This window comes from Amblyomma americanum, chromosome 5, assembly GCF_052857255.1.
Source record: "Amblyomma americanum isolate KBUSLIRL-KWMA chromosome 5, ASM5285725v1, whole genome shotgun sequence".
NCBI classification, from domain to species: domain Eukaryota; kingdom Metazoa; phylum Arthropoda; class Arachnida; order Ixodida; family Ixodidae; genus Amblyomma; species Amblyomma americanum.
Window position 1 is genome coordinate 204979193 of NC_135501.1, and position 17498 is coordinate 204996690.

The 17498-nt window shown below is 46.7% G+C and overlaps 1 protein-coding gene and 1 non-coding gene across 2 annotated transcripts; both read left to right on the plus strand.

The window, feature by feature from the left end:
* The first annotated feature begins 4247 nt into the window (after positions 1 to 4247).
* On the plus strand, positions 4248 to 4390 carry LOC144135579 (U4 spliceosomal RNA). Its single transcript, XR_013315529.1, has one exon. It is a non-coding gene; the product is annotated as a U4 spliceosomal RNA (small nuclear RNA).
* A 7299-nt stretch (positions 4391 to 11689) lies between these two features.
* LOC144134539 (growth arrest-specific protein 1-like) lies at positions 11690 to 12908 on the plus strand. The gene has a single exon (XM_077667446.1). It carries the CDS (start codon positions 12012 to 12014, stop codon positions 12906 to 12908), a length of 897 nt encoding a protein of 298 aa, XP_077523572.1. The 5' UTR covers positions 11690 to 12011.
* The last annotated feature ends 4590 nt before the right edge of the window (positions 12909 to 17498 follow it).

Below are 17498 nucleotides of genomic sequence, written 5' to 3' on the forward strand. Positions count from 1 at the left end.
CCGGCGGCAGCGGCTGTAGCCCGCGTGGGTGAAGCGAACGCTTTTAGCTCCCTGGCCTGCAGCGCTTTGATTTAGCTTGTATCGTCACCCGTTATCAGCGTCTGGTTGCGATGTCAGCAGCACAAGAAGACCGATCGGGTGTCGATCGGTGACCAACCTTGCTGCTGACGAATCGATTGCTTCTGGAAGTGAGCAAAACTTTATCGCCGTACTGTCGCCACAAATGTGGCGCGCCGGTGGCAAAACAAGAAAACGAACGTCGAAGAAAACAGAAGCAAAACTATCGCAGACCGCAAGAGCGCATGCATAACTCTGACGACGACAGACAGGTTAAGTAAGGCGTAAAAAGAACCTTTGTCAACGCGCTCCGCTGTTCGCATTTCATTTGTTGCGGACAATACGTTGTGTGTAGTGCTTGAGGCTTTGAAGCCACCCTATAGGATATTTTTAACCATTGGACGAGATGGAACTCCCTAGCTCGCTCTGCTAGATATTCGTGCCTTGCGTTGCGTTGAGATATGAGAAACTCGCGAGTATGTTTTACAACGTGATTCCCGGCAAGTTCATAACAGTCTCGTCGCTCTCAGACATTTGTGTACTACCAATTTTTTTTTCTTCTTAAAGAACTCGTGTCCTTCCGATGGAGCTTTTGAGTGCATTAAAAGCTAATTGAAAGAACGTACAGGTGCAGCCAAAATGTTACGGACCACTCGTCGGCGTTTGAAATCTTCTCATGCGTTCTGTAGAGAAGATGGTTCCTTGGGTTCATACGCGAGCCCATCAACAGCGTTTGCAAACTTACGTATAAAGTGCAGTCGGGGACAAAAGTCTCTGGAGCGCGCGTTCGGTAAACAAAGCCCACAACTCTTACGAGAAACTGCTGGCTGGTGACCACACTTGTGGAGGTGAAAGAACAAAATTTTGACTTTCACCTCTACAAGTCTCCAGCCGCCGGCTCATAGTAAAGTGCTTCATTTGTGAAGCACGTGGTCCAGAGACTTTGTCCCCGACTAGTTTTCGATTTTCGCTTTGTAAGGCGTGACAGGAGTTTGAACGACGAAGCATGCTCCGTAACGGTCACGTAGTGGTGACGGCAGTCGGGAAGACACCGAAGAGCGCTTCCAAAAGAAACGTGTTTATTGTGCGGACTCGCACCCAAAGAGAACTCAGCCACTCGGCAGCGGCGAAAGGCAACAGGCGTGCTCGGCGGTCGTCGAACAGAATCCTCTCTGATCTCGGCCGTACTCAATTTAGAGCTCGCAACGATCTTTCTTGATACGGTGCGCAAGGTGACCACAACAGTCTCGAACAATGTAGAATCGGTGCTGTCTGTCTGTGACCATTCAACATAAATCTGGTCAAGTCTTACGTCCACAAAAAAGATGAAGCCACGTCCCGGCGGCATTGAGCATGAACAAATAAACATGAAAAAGCTTTGCGGCAATATTATCGGGGGCGCCGCAGCGTGCGTAATTAATGACATGGCGTCCGTCATAAATTGTGTATCCCTGAAAACATTATTTTTGTTTGCTCTGCGCCAATCCACACATTAATGTAACAACAGGGAAATGGTGCAGCCATGTACGACCATGTTTATGGAATGTGTGTCAGTAGGAAAACATTGCGTGTTCCTGGTCACCTATAATGTAGTCTTTCCCGCATCACTTCTTCAAGAGAGGTTGTCTCCCCGGAGTAGCGTTCGTCATCACGCCATACGAAAGCTGTACACGAATAGATTGAAGAAGGATTCCTTTTGCCTCGTACGTCATTGACATATTCCGTGCAGCACTGACGAGGGCACGTTGAGTACACAATTTCAGGCTCATGGCTCCCTGACAGTTGCACGGTACTAGTTCTATTGAGTGCAGGTATGATTGAAAAGGGAATGTGGACAGGCTAAACAAAGCCGGACCGATACTGGACCGGCGGTTCAGACAATTGCCGTCTCCCAAGTCTGCGTAGACTCGATGTATTGTCTGCCCTTGTAACACAAGACGCTTTCGTGCACCTTTTGGGACGCTGCATTGTCCTCTGATCTCTTCTGAGCTCTCAGGGCCCTTTATTAGCTTTAGGTTTTGATTGTCTTTCCGCTCATTGTTCTCAATGTTCTGCTTGTTCAGGAGCTGGTGCGCAATAAGCGCTTCTCAGAACATTGGCTCGTTCACGTGGACTCGCCAAAACAGTGGCCGGGTGTCTTTGGTAGGATTCTTCGTTTTCGGTGACAAGCAGGGAATTCTTCAGGGAGCTCCTCGTCTACTCAACAAAACCGCTACATTCATCTAACAAAGCGTTCTCTCGAGCAGTTACTGAAGCACTTAGATGCCTTTTAATAAAAACTGTGCGGCAATCGCTTTCACCGCGATCTCTTTACGGTGATGAAAAACGTACCAGAGTACTGGAGGTCTCTGAACGTACTACGTACATTGTTACAAATTAGGAAGACGTTAAATATAGTTGAGTGTAGAACGGACGTTTAGTGTGCACTTCTCGCCTTTCCTTAATAACGAAAGTTATCAGTTATTTTGCTTTGAACTCCGAAGAAAAATTTTCTAAGATCATGTAGTATTTCACAAATAAACGGTTTCACATCTTTGAGACCTTTTGTGTCTCGTTTTTACTGCTTGAAAGAACCCCGTTCTTTGGAAGCAGTTTCTTAGTACCGCAAGAGCACATTCAGTGCTTGTTTGTTTTCAGATCAAATTTTTTCGCTGAAAAGTGTGCATAGCTGGACACATGTCGCCAGCCATGCATGCATTAAAGAAAGCGTTACTGTTTGTTCCGGGGCCTATTTCCATTGAGAATTTAATAACAGCAAAGTATAGGTGACCTTGTAAGCTTCTTTGAAGCAGTCCAAGCACTCCATATATTTGGCGCCTGCAACATCCGCTCAGATTAAGTTTTGAAGATGAAGTAACAAGTACGCTGTACGTTTCGACATATTTTTTTTTTCCTGGAAAGTATGCATAACTATAGTCACATGTTGCCAACCGTGCATTAAGGATAACCTTACTGTCTTTTTCTGGGCCTATATCCGTTAAAAATTTAATAGCCGAAAAATGTAGCGGCCTCCTAAGCTGCTTTGAAGGAAGCGAGACACTGTGTTTTACAGCTGCAACATGCGCACAGGTTAAAAAAAGTAACTAATAAATATTCACTACGAACGTTAACAGAGGTTCGTAATATGCAGCCAGAAGAACTCGATGTGTTTAAATATTTTCCTTGTTAACGAGTATCAAATGCAACAGCGCACCCAAAGAACTAGAAGAACGGCCGGTTGGGCGAACTGGTAATCCATAACCAGATTTTTTTTTAAAACAGCGCTAGGCAACAGGACAAGAGCAAGAAGAGTTGTAAGTTCAGTACCGTGTTTGTCTCTTCTTGTTCTGTGTGCTGCTAACTAGCGCTGTTGAAAAAGAGCTCGTTATGAAAAATAACTAATTTTCGCGTGTTCAGCCCTTGGCGATCTTTGGCGACAAGTGTGTGAAATTGAATATGAAACTGGTAGCGTCTTTGTCTTCATATCATGTTTGCTGCGAGAAAGCCGGCAATATTTCCAGATTTTAGTCACTTTTAACATTTAATGTAAAATGTCTAACAGACACAGATCCGTAATAAATGGAGTAAAAGCTTGTAAAATCTCACCCCAGAAATTACATGAAATAGTAACATAGCTCTGATGGAAGTAGTACATCAGTAGGATCTGTAACGGTGGCTAATTGTCAAATACTGTCGCGGCCTGAAGCCAAGGTCGCGGGTTGGGTTTCAGTCACAGGGTATTCATTTTGGTGAAGTAGAAATGCAGAAATGCCTAGGTATGAGATTCGGAAGCAAGTGAAAATGACATTGAGGACGAAGCGAAGTTGGCCGGTATCAACAGCCGAGCTAAGATCAATACGGCTAGAAAGAGCCAAGGCATCGATTTTTTTTTTACTCAGAACAAAACGTTGTTTTCTTCAATGGTCTCTTTGAGGAACCCCGGGGGATCGAACTTATTCCGGAGCCGTCAACCATCGTGCGCTTGAGAGCTCGCGGCGCAGCTTTGACATATAAATGCCGATCTGTCAAGCACTTGAAATCTATCTACATACTCTATTTCAGTAATTGACAAATATAGCCACCTAATAGTCCACCCAGAAATTAATCAATTCGTGCGCATATGACTGTTGCATCTGACGCAAATCATTTTGTTCATTACCTACCATCCTCATTTCCTCCCTCTTTCTATATCACCCCCTTTCTGCTTCTGCAGTAACGAGCAGCAAGCCGTGTCGCATCCCATGAAGTCTCGACTGAGGAGCGACTATTGCTAGTTGAAAACTTTTCCCAATGCCCCGCCTGGACGACGTGAAATACCGTCGGCCGAGGCAATTTTTGGACGGTATATTATGATGGTGTTGGGGATAGTGGTTTCATGAAGCGGGTAGGATTAGCCTTACAGTGGAGCAGGTCAGCAAGTGCTCGGCCCAAGACATGTTACTCTGGCCAATCTCTCCGCTCTTCCTGGCATTAAACTGTTTTCTGTCGTAAATAAGGAACCTTCCATGCCCTCATAAGGACATGATCAGCATACAGAACATCATTTAACCTCTGTATAATAAGTAAGAACGCATTACTGAAAGCACAAAATTTCGCGCCGCACAGCAAGGGGCGATTTTGTTACAATCGAATGGCACTGCTTTGCGCACTGCGGCTCCAAGCAGGTTCCCTTTGTGTTATACAAAATTCTGTCTGCCGCCAACCACAACAGCATCATTGCTAAATAACAAAGTTCGTCCGCAAAGCGGGCGGCTTAATGCGCCCACAATCACCTTCAAGCTGCCGCCGCACTATGTCTATGATCGCAGTTTGGTAAAGGAAGCCCCAGGATGCGGATGCCAGCCACGCTCGACGTTCGTGCTCTATCTCCGTCTATTTTCGCCCGAGAAGAAGCGATTCCTCCAGTTGCGGTAGCGATGTCCGAAGAACGTGCTGATCGAGTAAGACCTCTGGCTGTGCCACTTGCGAATGGCACGTTTGGGCCGCTCGTGAGCACGGACGTCATGACCAAGTTTCTTATTGTAAGGTGGTCTGTGCGCAAGCGTATATATAAAACCACTTCAATTCCATTCTTCCCGCCAAGTGATGACAGCAACTGTTGGAGTTCTTGCCATCTAGAATTAAAAGACTAGCGCATATAACAAAGACACAGACATAGAAGTAGACAGGATTAGCGCTCGTCCTGTCTACTTCTATGTCTGTGTCTTTGTTATATGCGCTAGTCTTTTAATTCATGATGAAACACCAACTAGCCCAGCTTTCCGCCTTGATTGCCATCTAGAGACCCACGCGAATGTGTGACGCACTGCAACAAAAACCCTTTTAGTTCTCGTCACAGCACTTTACATGCAGGTCACCGAACATTTATGCTTGTTACTTTTGGTGATTACTTGAGTGAGTGAATAAAGTAGCAGCCAATAAACGAATCGGATGTAAAGGTGATGAAATGGTAGGAGATTAGAGCAAATTTCTCTTTACGTGTCCTTGTTCATCGCCTGCTGATAGTCATTGCCTATGTCGTAAGCTAAGCTGTTGTGAGCAATAACACCTTGATTTGGGCTGGTTGGTACATGTTGCGTAATGAAAAAATCCTAGCGAAAAGACAGTGACATAGAATACACATATATAGGACTGGCGCCAACTACCTAGTTTGCGTCAGCGTTTTGTTTATGCGTTTTATATATCTTTCTTATCCGCTAGGACCACTTGTTTCGAGCAACAATCAGAACAGCATCAAAACAATGAATTGTTGATAATAACTTTTACGATGACGCCGTGAATGACGTGAGAAGTCTCGCTGTAGCAGACGATACAAAAACCGCAATACTGGAGACCCTTTTCTAGCGATGGAAATGCACCTGAATGCCCACAGCAACGCAGTTAGCCGTCTAGAAATTGTGAAATGCGCTTCTTGAAATAAAATAATTGACTAGTGAAAATATTTATAGAGACCCTTCAGACTTCCAACAAAGCGCACTGAATTCGATGTCCTGATGACGTAGCTATAGCATACTCAGTGCATTTCTTGCCAAAACGAGAAACAGTGCCGGATTCTGGTATGCTTTACAAAAACGAAACTTGCATGGGTATGAGCATGGGTATGAGTTCATAGGTCTTTACCCATGGCAAATGGCGCTTCTCGAAGAGTCTACAGTTGTTTCCACTAGAAAGGCGGTGCTGTCATCCGTTCCGCTCATTACGCATAGTCTTCGCCAAAAGTTTCTTTAGTACCGTGGTTGTTGAATTATGTTGTGGACATCTTAGAATAATTTCGGCGATCCGAATCTACGGAGCACGATGGTCAGGGTTATTTGCTCCCTTAGGCATTTGGCGCACTGCAAAGACAACACCGGGACGTAGCATAAACTACAATGGCCTAGTCGCTTTTGAGTTAAACTTGACGCACGGAGCGCGTTGAGACTTCTTCGTACCGATAGAACGGGAGAGCATGGCAAGAGTTTCCCCCAAATTAAAAAGGGAAAACAGGGTGGAAGATGCTAAAGCGGGAAGTCTAAAAGGGGATAATCTGATTACCCTGAAAAACTACAAAAGGACACGTTGCGTAAATAGAAGAAAACAAAAGTATGCGGTGCAAGAACATAGACACACAAAAATTGGAGAGAAAAATGAGAAGTAAGTTAAGAAAAAAAAATTTGGAGAAGCCGACCGAGCTCTCAAGGCTGACGTGATCTGCACAAATGGACCAAGAATGCGTACTGCACCGACTAAAGCGGATTGGGCAGCGAGCGAAGAAGCCAAGTATATGCGGCCGCGTTTGTGTGTGTGTGTGTGTGTGTGTGTGTGTGTGTGTGTGTGTGTGTGTGTGTGTGTGTGTGTGTGTGTGTGTGTGTGTGTGTGTGTGTGTGTGTGTGTGTGTGTGTGTGTGTGTGTGTGTGTGTGTGTGTGTGTGTGTGTGTGTGTGTGTGTGTGTGTGTGTGTGTGTGTGTGTCGCTGAGAGCCCAAGCGGATCGATAAAGGATGGAGGGTACCTACGCTCATAACAAGATGGAGACCGGGAAGGGACAGACCACCGTTTGAACGAGATTACAGAAGAGCGGAGCTGAGATAATGCATGAGGCTTTCCCGGAAAAGGCGGGCGCTGAATCTCGGTGCCGGCAGCCAGGCAGCGTGGAAAAGGAAGATTGAAAACACTGCTTGCGAGCCCGTGCGGCATTAACCTGCGTGTTTTATTTGCGCGACATTAGATCGTTCAGGGGAGTTCGCGTAGCTGCGTAGTGTAAAGGGAAGGAGAAACCTAGGAGCGGTAGGGATACTGCGGGAAAGCAGGTCATGCAAAGGAGGAAAACTATTCACAGAGAAGGCAAAAAGGAAAGAAGCAATCCAGGAAAAGATATATAACGCAATGTCGCCTCGAAGCGCCTAACCGCGAATTACCCCATACACTTCCACACGCTTTCTAAGGTTCTTCTGGACAAACAGTGGTGACAGATGAGACGAAGACGGAGGAAAAGTAGAAAGAACAACTGTCGCACGAAAATGGGACGCCGAAGTAAGGCGCACATTACCTCCCTCTTCACCGGCTATACGCCCAGACTCTTTGTGCTCCGTGTTTTCGTTTGCCTATCAGCCGGGGACAATCACTCTTCCGTCTTGATCGCATTGTCTGTGCTCCTTCTACTTCGCCTCCTACTCTCGCCATTCACCGCCTCAACGTTATTCGCCCGCTAAACTTAGTTCGACCAGCGTTGATCACAATTTATTATTCACGCTGCCGCAGGCACCGAAACCACATTTATTAAATTGCGGCAAGGACAAACTCGATAGAAAGAGCGAGATAAAAAAAAAGGCGGTCTTGCACACTGTCGATATAGCGTGAAGACAATGCAGAATAAAAACGGGCAAAGAAAAACATTAGATCAGCGCTTATATTACACGGCGAGCCGTACTTCACGGTACGCAGTGTGCCCTTTCTTCCGTTACGCCCTCGTCTAAAGAAGAAATAAACGCTTTAGCCGATTCCTCTCCAGTGCATTCTTTTCTTTTGCTCGCAGAGGTCGATATATAGGTCTAAGAGGCCTCCACTCTCACTTTTTTCTTTTTTTCCCCACACTTGCAGGTTTTTTTTCGGATAAAGTGTCCTCCCTTTCCCTTCTGCCGTTCCCGGACTAGGTCATTTATGTCTTTCCTTCCTTCGCCTGAACATTATTTCCAAATTTCATTTCTTTTCCAGACAGACGCGGACCCTGACCACATCCTTTCTCTGCCTGTCTAGTTTTTCTCTCCCTCTCTAGTTTCTCTCTCCAGTGCCTTCTTTCTTCTTCCCTCGTTCTCTTCCTCTCCACGGCGCTCCCTACTTCCCTCGCGGAGGCGCGGGAGCTCCGGGATTCGGGGAGTGCGCTCCACGCGGCCGATCATTCCATCCCCGGCTCCCGCAGGGAGCGGAGCTCTGGCACGACGGTCCCCGAAGTTTCCCGTGCTTGTTGCTTCCCGGAGTTGCCGGTGGAGGTGTGCTCGGCCGCGCTCGCAAGTTTCGCTGGTGGTGCTGCTCGACTGCTGGAGACAAGTCGGCTCCCGCGCAGAGTGAAGTGAAGATGACGTGCTGAGCAACTAATTCTGAGGCACTGATTGTGTTTTAGTTAGACTTTGTGCTTGTCAGTGCTCTTTGTGTCAGGCAGGAAGCAGGAAGGCATGGTGTGACTCAAGCTGCTTCAAACAGAAGGGCGAAAAAAAGGGATTATCAGTCCTGGTATGGTAGGAAGACTTGTTCCTCGCTGGACAATATGTGTTCACGCACAATGTTATGGATATGAGAATACTGCTATTTAAATGCTTCTGCCACGGCGTTTAGTGAGAAAAGACCGTGAACAAGAGTTTAAGAAAAGCTACAGATTACTGGCAAAAAAGTTAAGACCTTGCCAGCAGTGCGCAAAACACGAGTTAAGCGGGCATTCGCGACGAGTTTCACCCAGGCTTCCTGCAGCGTCCCTACTATGAAAAAAAAAAACTTGTGTAAGGTGCACTAAGTGAATCTCTGTGAATTTTAATGAACCCACGGGTCCTGAAGGTGGAGTGGTTCGGAGCAAGAGGTCACAGGCGCTTTGCGTCAGTGCCGCATGTGATGCAGGGGATAGGTTCCCAGAAGGACATCCGCCAGTTAAATGTCTTCCGTGGTCAGTGAACGTTAAAAAAATCACTGGATTTCCGATCACAAACAAGAAGCTGCGCAGTAAAAAGAGAGAATTAACATACTAACCTTATAAATCCAGGAATAGCTTCTTTGCGGCACGCCAACTCCAACATCAGTTTGGGTCGCTTGCAGAACTAGTCTATTTGCTGTTGAGACGTTATTTCCTCCTTTTGCTCTGAAATAAGTCTAAAGCGAGCGCGCGTGAATATTCGAAAATATCGTGCTCTCTAGAAACGTCGCTAGGAACCCCAAGCGGCTTCGCCTTCTCTTATTGTTGTGGCGGTTCGTGCTGAATGCAAATAACAACCAGCAGCTGCATATTGTGATCTTAAACTAATTTATACTAGGAAAATTTCGGCTAGTCTCAGCTTGAAGCGTTCGTTAGAAAGTGGACACACTTTGACCCAACTAGTCGCTCAAGTTCTGTAAACTGCGAAACACGTGAGCTGCTATTAGTATCAGTTGTGGGTAGCACATTAGTGGAAGAAGACTGTAAGCAGAAGCATTCAAATCAGCGATTTTACCGGCAGCCTGTCGCCAGTGTTCAAGAAAGAATAAACAGGAAGCCTTCGAGGGCACAGACAGCTTACATATAGTGACGTCGCGTCGCACTTCCATGCTTTGTAATGCTGTCACTGTCAAAACACGCGAACGAAATCTGAATATTCATTAAAGTATGAAGTAAGAAAGTATATCATAGTTAAACGAAGGTCTGTCTCCGGGAAGGAGCAGCTGAAGAATAAAAGTAAGATTTCAGTTGTAAAAGAACAGATATAAGAATTTTCTGCTCGGTGAAAGAGACTTGATGGTACGATGGCAGCGAGGAAATGTTCTCTAAATGAAGCTGAAAGCGTGAAGGTCATGAGGGTAAATATTGAGTTCTATTAATGTTTTATTCTAGATTGATGAGGGTGCTTTAAATATAAGGGCGCCGAATGTTCACGAAGGGAGCGCTGCTAAAATTAAGAGAGTGCTATATAATACCCATGGAGGCGTGATCACACGTTTCTCATGGCTGCTTTTAAGTGACATGATTGTGGAGTTGAAAACAAGGCGCCGCTCTTTCATGTTACCCTGCGCATTCAGCTTCCTATGTGATAAATAACATTCACGTAGGAACATCACCTCGGCCATCAATATGGCCAGCCATAAAAGTGTGAGTGTCGTGACATAAACTCGCGACTGTACGCCCGAAGACAGGGTTAATTTGAGAGATATAAAAGAGACCTTTGTCCTGTAGTGGGTGTAGTCAGGTTGTTTATGATGATGATATACTTGTGGCTTAAACTGCGATTGTAAAAGCCATGCCCGTAATGCACAAAGTCGCGGCCTAATGCACGACTAGTACTTGCAAAAACATCACAGTACGCCAATATTTATAGGACGTATCTATTTCCTGTTCTGCAATAAGACACCTCCTTCCGGCGCTGCGTCCTCTCTGGGACAGTTGGACTCAAAGTGTTATGTGTACAACGCTACAGAAAAGACGTTTGGATGAACACCAGTGCAAGGTAGCGTATCACATGAATTGATACGGCGAACTGCGTACGTGTCTTCTGAAGCCTTTCAAATGCACGTGAACAAGACTGCTTACTGAGCTGTCGTTTCGAGGTTTCAACATCCTGCTGAATAAGCTCTACTGGACGCAGAAGCGGACATGAGCCGAAGACGTGTTGTGCCGTAAAAAGGTGCTGCCATAAAAAAAATCTAAAACTCCACCACTACGAAAAATTCCTCAAGCAGCAAGAAACACGGTTCTCGCCTTCTACACAGAGAAGAAAGTCAACCCGTATTTTCTACTCTTGGAATATGATGTGTTAACAATCATGTTAACAATCATGATGAGCGACATCCAACGTATGAGCACGTCATTTTGCCTTGAGTCTGCTGTGACTAATCCAGTCCTTCGATGAAAGCTGTTGAACAAAGCCGCAACAGGCCTGCAAGCACGCATAGCAAGCACGCAAGTGTGCAGCGGTCTAGTAGCTCATACTGTTGCATGTTCAGTTATTGCGCATATGTTCAAGGAAGCTGGCACTGTTATTTAGGCAAGGTGCAAGTCAAAAACGGTCGGTCGTGGTGACAAAGTGATCAAATTGTATACTGAAAAAGAGCGCTCCAGAAGGCCGTCACAAAAAGCCGGATGATGAAGCGTTCTTAACCACAGAAAAAAGTACCTGTTGTCCCCGGGACATCGACTTATGGAAATACGGTGTTGTTGGCGTAAACGGCAATAGGTAGTGGCGAAACTTTTAGTTTAGGGAAGGGCACAAACGATAACCATCGTCTTGAATAGTACTGGTCTCCGCCTGTTTCGCAACTTGATTGCCGTTGCTGACATTTTAACGTCGCATCTTTTCTTTTTTTGTCCCAGAGTACTTTTGAGGGAAATAGACTATTTCAGCTAGAAAATGACCTTTTGTTGATACCATCACATCGTTCACTTCATGGTGAGGGATCTTCTTCGGCTGTTACTCTAAAGAAAATTAGCTTATTGGAAAGAAAGCAAGAAAGAAAGGTGCAAACTGATGTACAGACTGTCTACAGGACCCATTTACGAAAAAGCGCTTTTTTAAAGCGCGTGTCAGATGAGTGTTAAGTTTAGTCTCAAACAACGGCGCTTGCAGCTTTATCATCTGCTGTCCCCCAGGGCATAAATAACGGAAGTGAATACTTCCAGAGTGAGTGCTTCTCCGCTCAATCGCAACGACTCAAACATCGACGTGCCTTGGGCTTGACTTCGAAACGACTGTGAAGAACCGGTGGGCGTGAGACACTGGATCGGTGATATGTCAGACTCACTTCCAGTCAACGCTTTCAGCCCCCAATGGTGAGTGTCTCCACGCGACTGTTCTTCAAGCCAGACCCTGCTCAGTACAACCGGATGCTAGTGCTTTTCGCCAACCTTTTCATCGTGGTGCTTGGAAGCGGCGGCGTCAGCGGCGGGGACTGCGGGGGCGCTGTCAGCGCTCTGCCGGCGTCTCCGCGCCGCCGCCTCACGTGCGAGGAGGCGGAGCAGGTCTGCATCGGCCGGCTCACCTGCGGCATGGCCTTCCACGGTCATCGCCTGGACTGCAAGCGAGAGCTGGCAGGCCGCACGCCGGGCCGCTGCTCGGTCCACTGCCGCCAGTCCCTCGTCTCCCTGGCGAGCACGGAGGAAGGCTACGCGTACATCGGCTGCGAGTGCGGCTCGGACGAGTTCTGCCGAGCGCTGAGGCTGCGGCTGGCGCCCTGCTGGTGGCAGAGATCCCCCTGCTCTACCGCCGCCAGTAACGCGACCGCGGGCTTCCAGCTGCCCGGAGGCCTGACGTTGATCGCCTCCTCGCCGTCTTCGGCGACCTCTGCGTCCTCCTCAAGACCGCGGTGTTCCCAGCTGGCCCAGGAGTGCGTCTCGGACCCGGTGTGCTCGGTGGCGTGGCACTACTACCAGCGCTTCTGCCACGAGGTGCTCGACGGTGTGGCGGAGAACTGCTCGAACCGCTGCCGGAACAGTGTCCGCATCCTGGTGCGAATGGAGAAGGCCCACAGACTCCTGGACTGTGCGTGCGATGGGCGCGTAACGGGAGTGACCTGCGCCAACGAGTTGAACAGGATACGTAGGAACTGCTTCCGCATGGACGGCATTGATCCGAACGGCTGCGTTGGTGGCTCGCCGAGCTCTTTTACTGTCCTGGTCAGCTTGGTGTTGACAATGCGCCTGGTGTCCTTGTGGTGTGCCAAGTGATGCTCAGTGCTGTGTGTGCGGAGAATTGGGGTGATGGATGTTTGCGGATCGCGAGTACCCAGTCGCGGAGTTCATGCTGAGTACCATTCTGTCATCGTTAAGAGCAGCAGTGAAGACTAACGTGTGCCATGACCATTATGAGGCTCCTGGTATATTTCAAGCCAAATGTGATTCACTTGCACTTCTTTAGTTTGGTCAGTCCGTTAATGTTGATGAAAGCTTAACGAGTATTGCTTTTGTGACGAAAGGTCAAAACGGCCCAGAGAAAGAAAACCTCAGATCTGACACACACGTGCGTTGTGCATAGATAATCCAATGTGTTACGTATTCCCTGCACTTTCCACAATGACGGCACGATTAGTGCTATAAGTAGCAGTTGAAGTCATCGCTTATCGACAATAACTAGACTCTTATGCTTTTAAAAGAAGAAATAACAGATGTTAGCAAAAACAAGCCTCAACGCCTTTGAAAAAAATGTGTCAGAACTTGCAAGACAACATCAGTGTCGCGACGTCTGGGATGTGCCAGCTCCTTATGTCATTGAAAAAGAGTGACGATAACGAAAAAAGAAAGCAAGCAGCCTCAAATGACGCTAAGCTCGTCGGTTTCCTCTTTATAACGTTCCCTCTATATCAGCAGAAACTTTCTTCGAATAAATTTTCATGTTCGTCATGACCAACAGTGTTTTGAAAGGGATGCTAGTTTCAGGTAGCATGTTCGTGCTACTTTAACTAGAAGCTGCAAATGACGCTGCGTATCCAGATGTTGAGCACGGTCTTGGTTTCCAAGTAACTGGTTTCATTTATGTAAAGGTAGAGTGCAGTCGACGAGTAAGCTTATACAGAAAGGTAATTTCAAATGAAAAAATTCGACAGAGGTCCATCTTTTTGGAGATGCAAATTCGTGTAGTAAATGAACACCTACGAAGGTATTGTAAGAAAAAAAAGAAACACGACGTTCTTAAACTTACTCGGCTTCTTTCGCAGTCTGTGATTGCGAGAGAACTGCAGCTTGATTTTAAGACACACGTGTAGTCGATCTCCGGGTCACTGAACCTCAACCGTAGGTGCAAGAAGAGGGAAGGGTTCCGAGGTAGCAATTAACATTATACATCCTCTGCTGAGTGTGATATGACTCAAGCTTGCCCTTATAAAACGGCCTATAGACAGTGTATACACTTCTTATAGACTCTATTGCCTTCCTATGAATATTTCTTTTTGTCTACTCAGTCTGTAGAAAGTCTATAGAAAAAAGTCTCCTAAATGTGTATGACCATAAATCTATAGATTGTCTATAGACTGTCTATAGGATTATTTGTATTGCCCCTTGACTAACGTTCAGGATTTGTCTATAGACAGTCTATAGACTTTATATACAAAAGTCTACGGACACTCTATAGACTGTCTAAAGAAGTTTTTGTAAGGGCGGTCTCCAGGCTGTAATTCGCCCGCAGTCGCACCTTGATGAAGAAAATAAGCAGGTTTCGAAACATACAATTAGCAGTGCAACCGACGGGACTTAGAAGACACACACCAGAGCTGACAATTCATCGCAGAGGAACAGACTGCGCCAGAACTTTTTCTCTAATCCTGAAAAGAAGAGCGATTAGGTTTCCTGATGGCTGAGGATGCGAAGAGTCTTGCTCCATGGTTTTAAAGTTTTTGTGTGTTTTCAAACTGTGGTATATAATGTTGTTGCTACAATTACTTCCTTCAGTTGGTAGTGTCAGCGCTGGTGTGTCTCCTATGTCCCGTCTGTTGCGCTGCTAATTTCATGTCATACATCTAATGGCCCTGTGAATTCCTCTCTAGGTTTCGAAACACCGTGTTTTCTTACAAGAACTTAGTTGGCGTTCATTTCCTATTTTTATTTAGAAATATAAATGCACTCTTCTCAAATGCAACGCACCAGTACACGTTTTTGGGAAAGTTGGCTAGTGGCGATCGAAAGATTGGTTGCGCTGTATCAATGTTGGCATTGGTGAGCATGAAAGGTCAATTTGAGAGCAAGGCCAGGAGCAACGTCGCCTACTGGTTTATGGTTTATGGGGGTTTAACGTCCCAAAGCGACTCAGGCTATGAGGGACGCCGTAGTGGAGGTCTCCGGAAATTTCGACCACCTGGGGTTCTTTAACGTGCACTGGCATCGCACAGCATCGTCACCTACTGAAACACTGCCTGGCACCCAAATGCAAGCCTAGAGGCCCGTGTTCTGTGCGCGGTCAGTGCACGTTAAAGATCCCCAGGTAATCGAAATTATTCCGGAGCCCTCCAATACGGCGTCCCTCGTAGCCTGAATCGGTTTGGGACGTTAAACACGCATAAACCCCAACCCTACTAAAGGAAATCGATTCTGCGCAATTGCAAGGACAAAGCAGCACGATAACTTCTCGAAGCGTATTTCACCGAGAAAAGAGCTACAGGCTGCAGCGTTAACACATGGATCAGGCTTTATAATAGCGAAGTGCATTTCCTGAAAGTTACGAGGTCATTACTCCCCATTTTCTCACGTCTGCTTTTGATACCGTTCTGAGCCTGTGCTGGAAAAACTATGTAAGCTTGCTTTTTCTTCAAATAAACCTCAGTTGTCAGTTTTCGCTCGTCTTGTCTTGCCCTCACTTTTGAATGTCTTTTTTTTGCGCAACCTATCTCTCCATCGCCAAATGCAGCGCTGTAGTATTAAGAAGCTTCTCAACCCTGCCCGAGCCTATGAATGCAGTGTACGCCTTTCAGAGAGTAAGTTTGGTCCACGGTTCTAGATCATATGTTTCTAATCAACAACATATCAGAGAGATGTTTAACATATTTTCATTTGGTACGAACGGGCAGGCACTAAAGTTAATGTTGGGCAAGAGCTCAGAATAGAAGGGTACGGGGCTGGTCAAAAGTCAACACTTTTCTCTTGCTCTTCCATGCAGCATTTTTCTGTTTGATTACTTGTTTAAATGTTGACGGCATCGGAGCGCTTAGGACGATTCAAGCAACCGGCAGCGAGACAAAAATTAACACGGACAGCGCACACACTTAATTCACGCTAACAACTGGCAGTTTATTTCCAAGCCAAGCGACGAACATGAAGAAACATGAAGGATGAGCTAAGGTATTTGCGAGAGTGTAAGGCACGTGCTTTTCACGAATTTACGTGGTCAAAAGCGGCGAGGGGAGTAATGTGCGAATCATGTCATAGGTGCGAGTGTCCGAACTACACTGATGAGAGGAGAACACTGGAAGCAACCGTGAGACAACTGGACTCTTGCCCTCTCTCTGAAGAAACTCTTCTAGACGCCAGGGCGAAACGTGCTGATGGTTGGCGTGTGACGAAGGCCGTGCTCAAGTATTTACGCGAAACAGGCCTGGGTACCCGCCTGTGCACTGCCTACACGGTTCACACGGTTTACGGTCTGACATGCGTGAGAGTGCACATGTCTGTTTTCATGGAGCCTCTACTCCAGTATGCGTTAATGACACATGTGTGTGTTCAAGACATGAATTTCAAGCGCGTCTACTCACCGCGATGCGAGTGCCAGCCAGTGTGTGTGTGTGTGTGTGTGGATATCATCCCATGCCTACTCATTGTGTTACGCAATCATCAACCTCCATTCGCTCTTCCCCTTTCCTCTCCTTCCATTTTGCCCAGTGTAGAGCAGCAGGCCAGGGTGATGTTACCACCGGACGACCTCTCCTCCTTTCCTCTCATTAAAATTCCTTTCTCTCTTTCTCTCTCTCTCTCTCCAGTCGCACACTTGTTGGATGTGTGGGTCTCGGGGTCGCTCTCTGACGGAACCACGGTTAATACGACGCCTTCTCCGACCACCAGAACAAGACTGCCGACGATTTAAAGGAGTTGGATATTGGGAGGAAGGTTACGAGTGGGTTTATTTACATTTTTAGAAGCGTCAGAGTTCAAAAGTGGGATTCCCTCACTGCACTCGCAGTCGAGTTTTGTCGTTCCTCGTCCCTAAATTCCCCAGGTTGAGGACGCCCTCGCCGGGGGGGGAGTGGCCTGAAACTGATCTCACTCACACGCACAAACTCACACCACCGCACATAAGGACACGCCCCCGTCACATGTTGAGCCCGAGAGAAAGGAGGACGCCGTCGGGGTCACGTCGGCTGCGGTAGGGGTGCACCACTTAAACACTACATCACTGGTCACGTGACTAAACGCCTAAACAGCTATCACTGAATAAAACTTGTTGCTGGGCGAGTTGGTGACACATACTTGAAAAAAGATGTAGTGCAAAAGAGACGATCACGGGGGGGAGACACGACAAGGACGAACGCTACTAACGCTGAATCTCTCGTTACACAGTCGTAACCGTCCTGTAAGTTTTGTTTTCCTTATGTTTTCTTCCTGATTTTCATACTTGAGGGCAACAAAGGTGATGAAAAGGACCGTCTGTGATAAAATGTAATTTTTGATTACATATTGATTCGCCCAACGGGTCTGCAATGAGAGCCATAAACAAAATATGCCCAGTGCTCAACTCAAGCCAGAATGCAGCCCTACATGCCTGCTTTGTGTGGTGTCCGTAAGGTCAGATATGTCCTGTACGATTAGCCAGTTACAAGTTTTCATTGCACATCTTTG

Excerpts from the sequence above, each read along its gene's own strand:
- LOC144134539 (XM_077667446.1), top strand. The coding sequence starts at position 12,012 with ATGGTGAGTGTCTCCACGCGACTGTTCTTCAAGCCAGACCCTGCTCAG.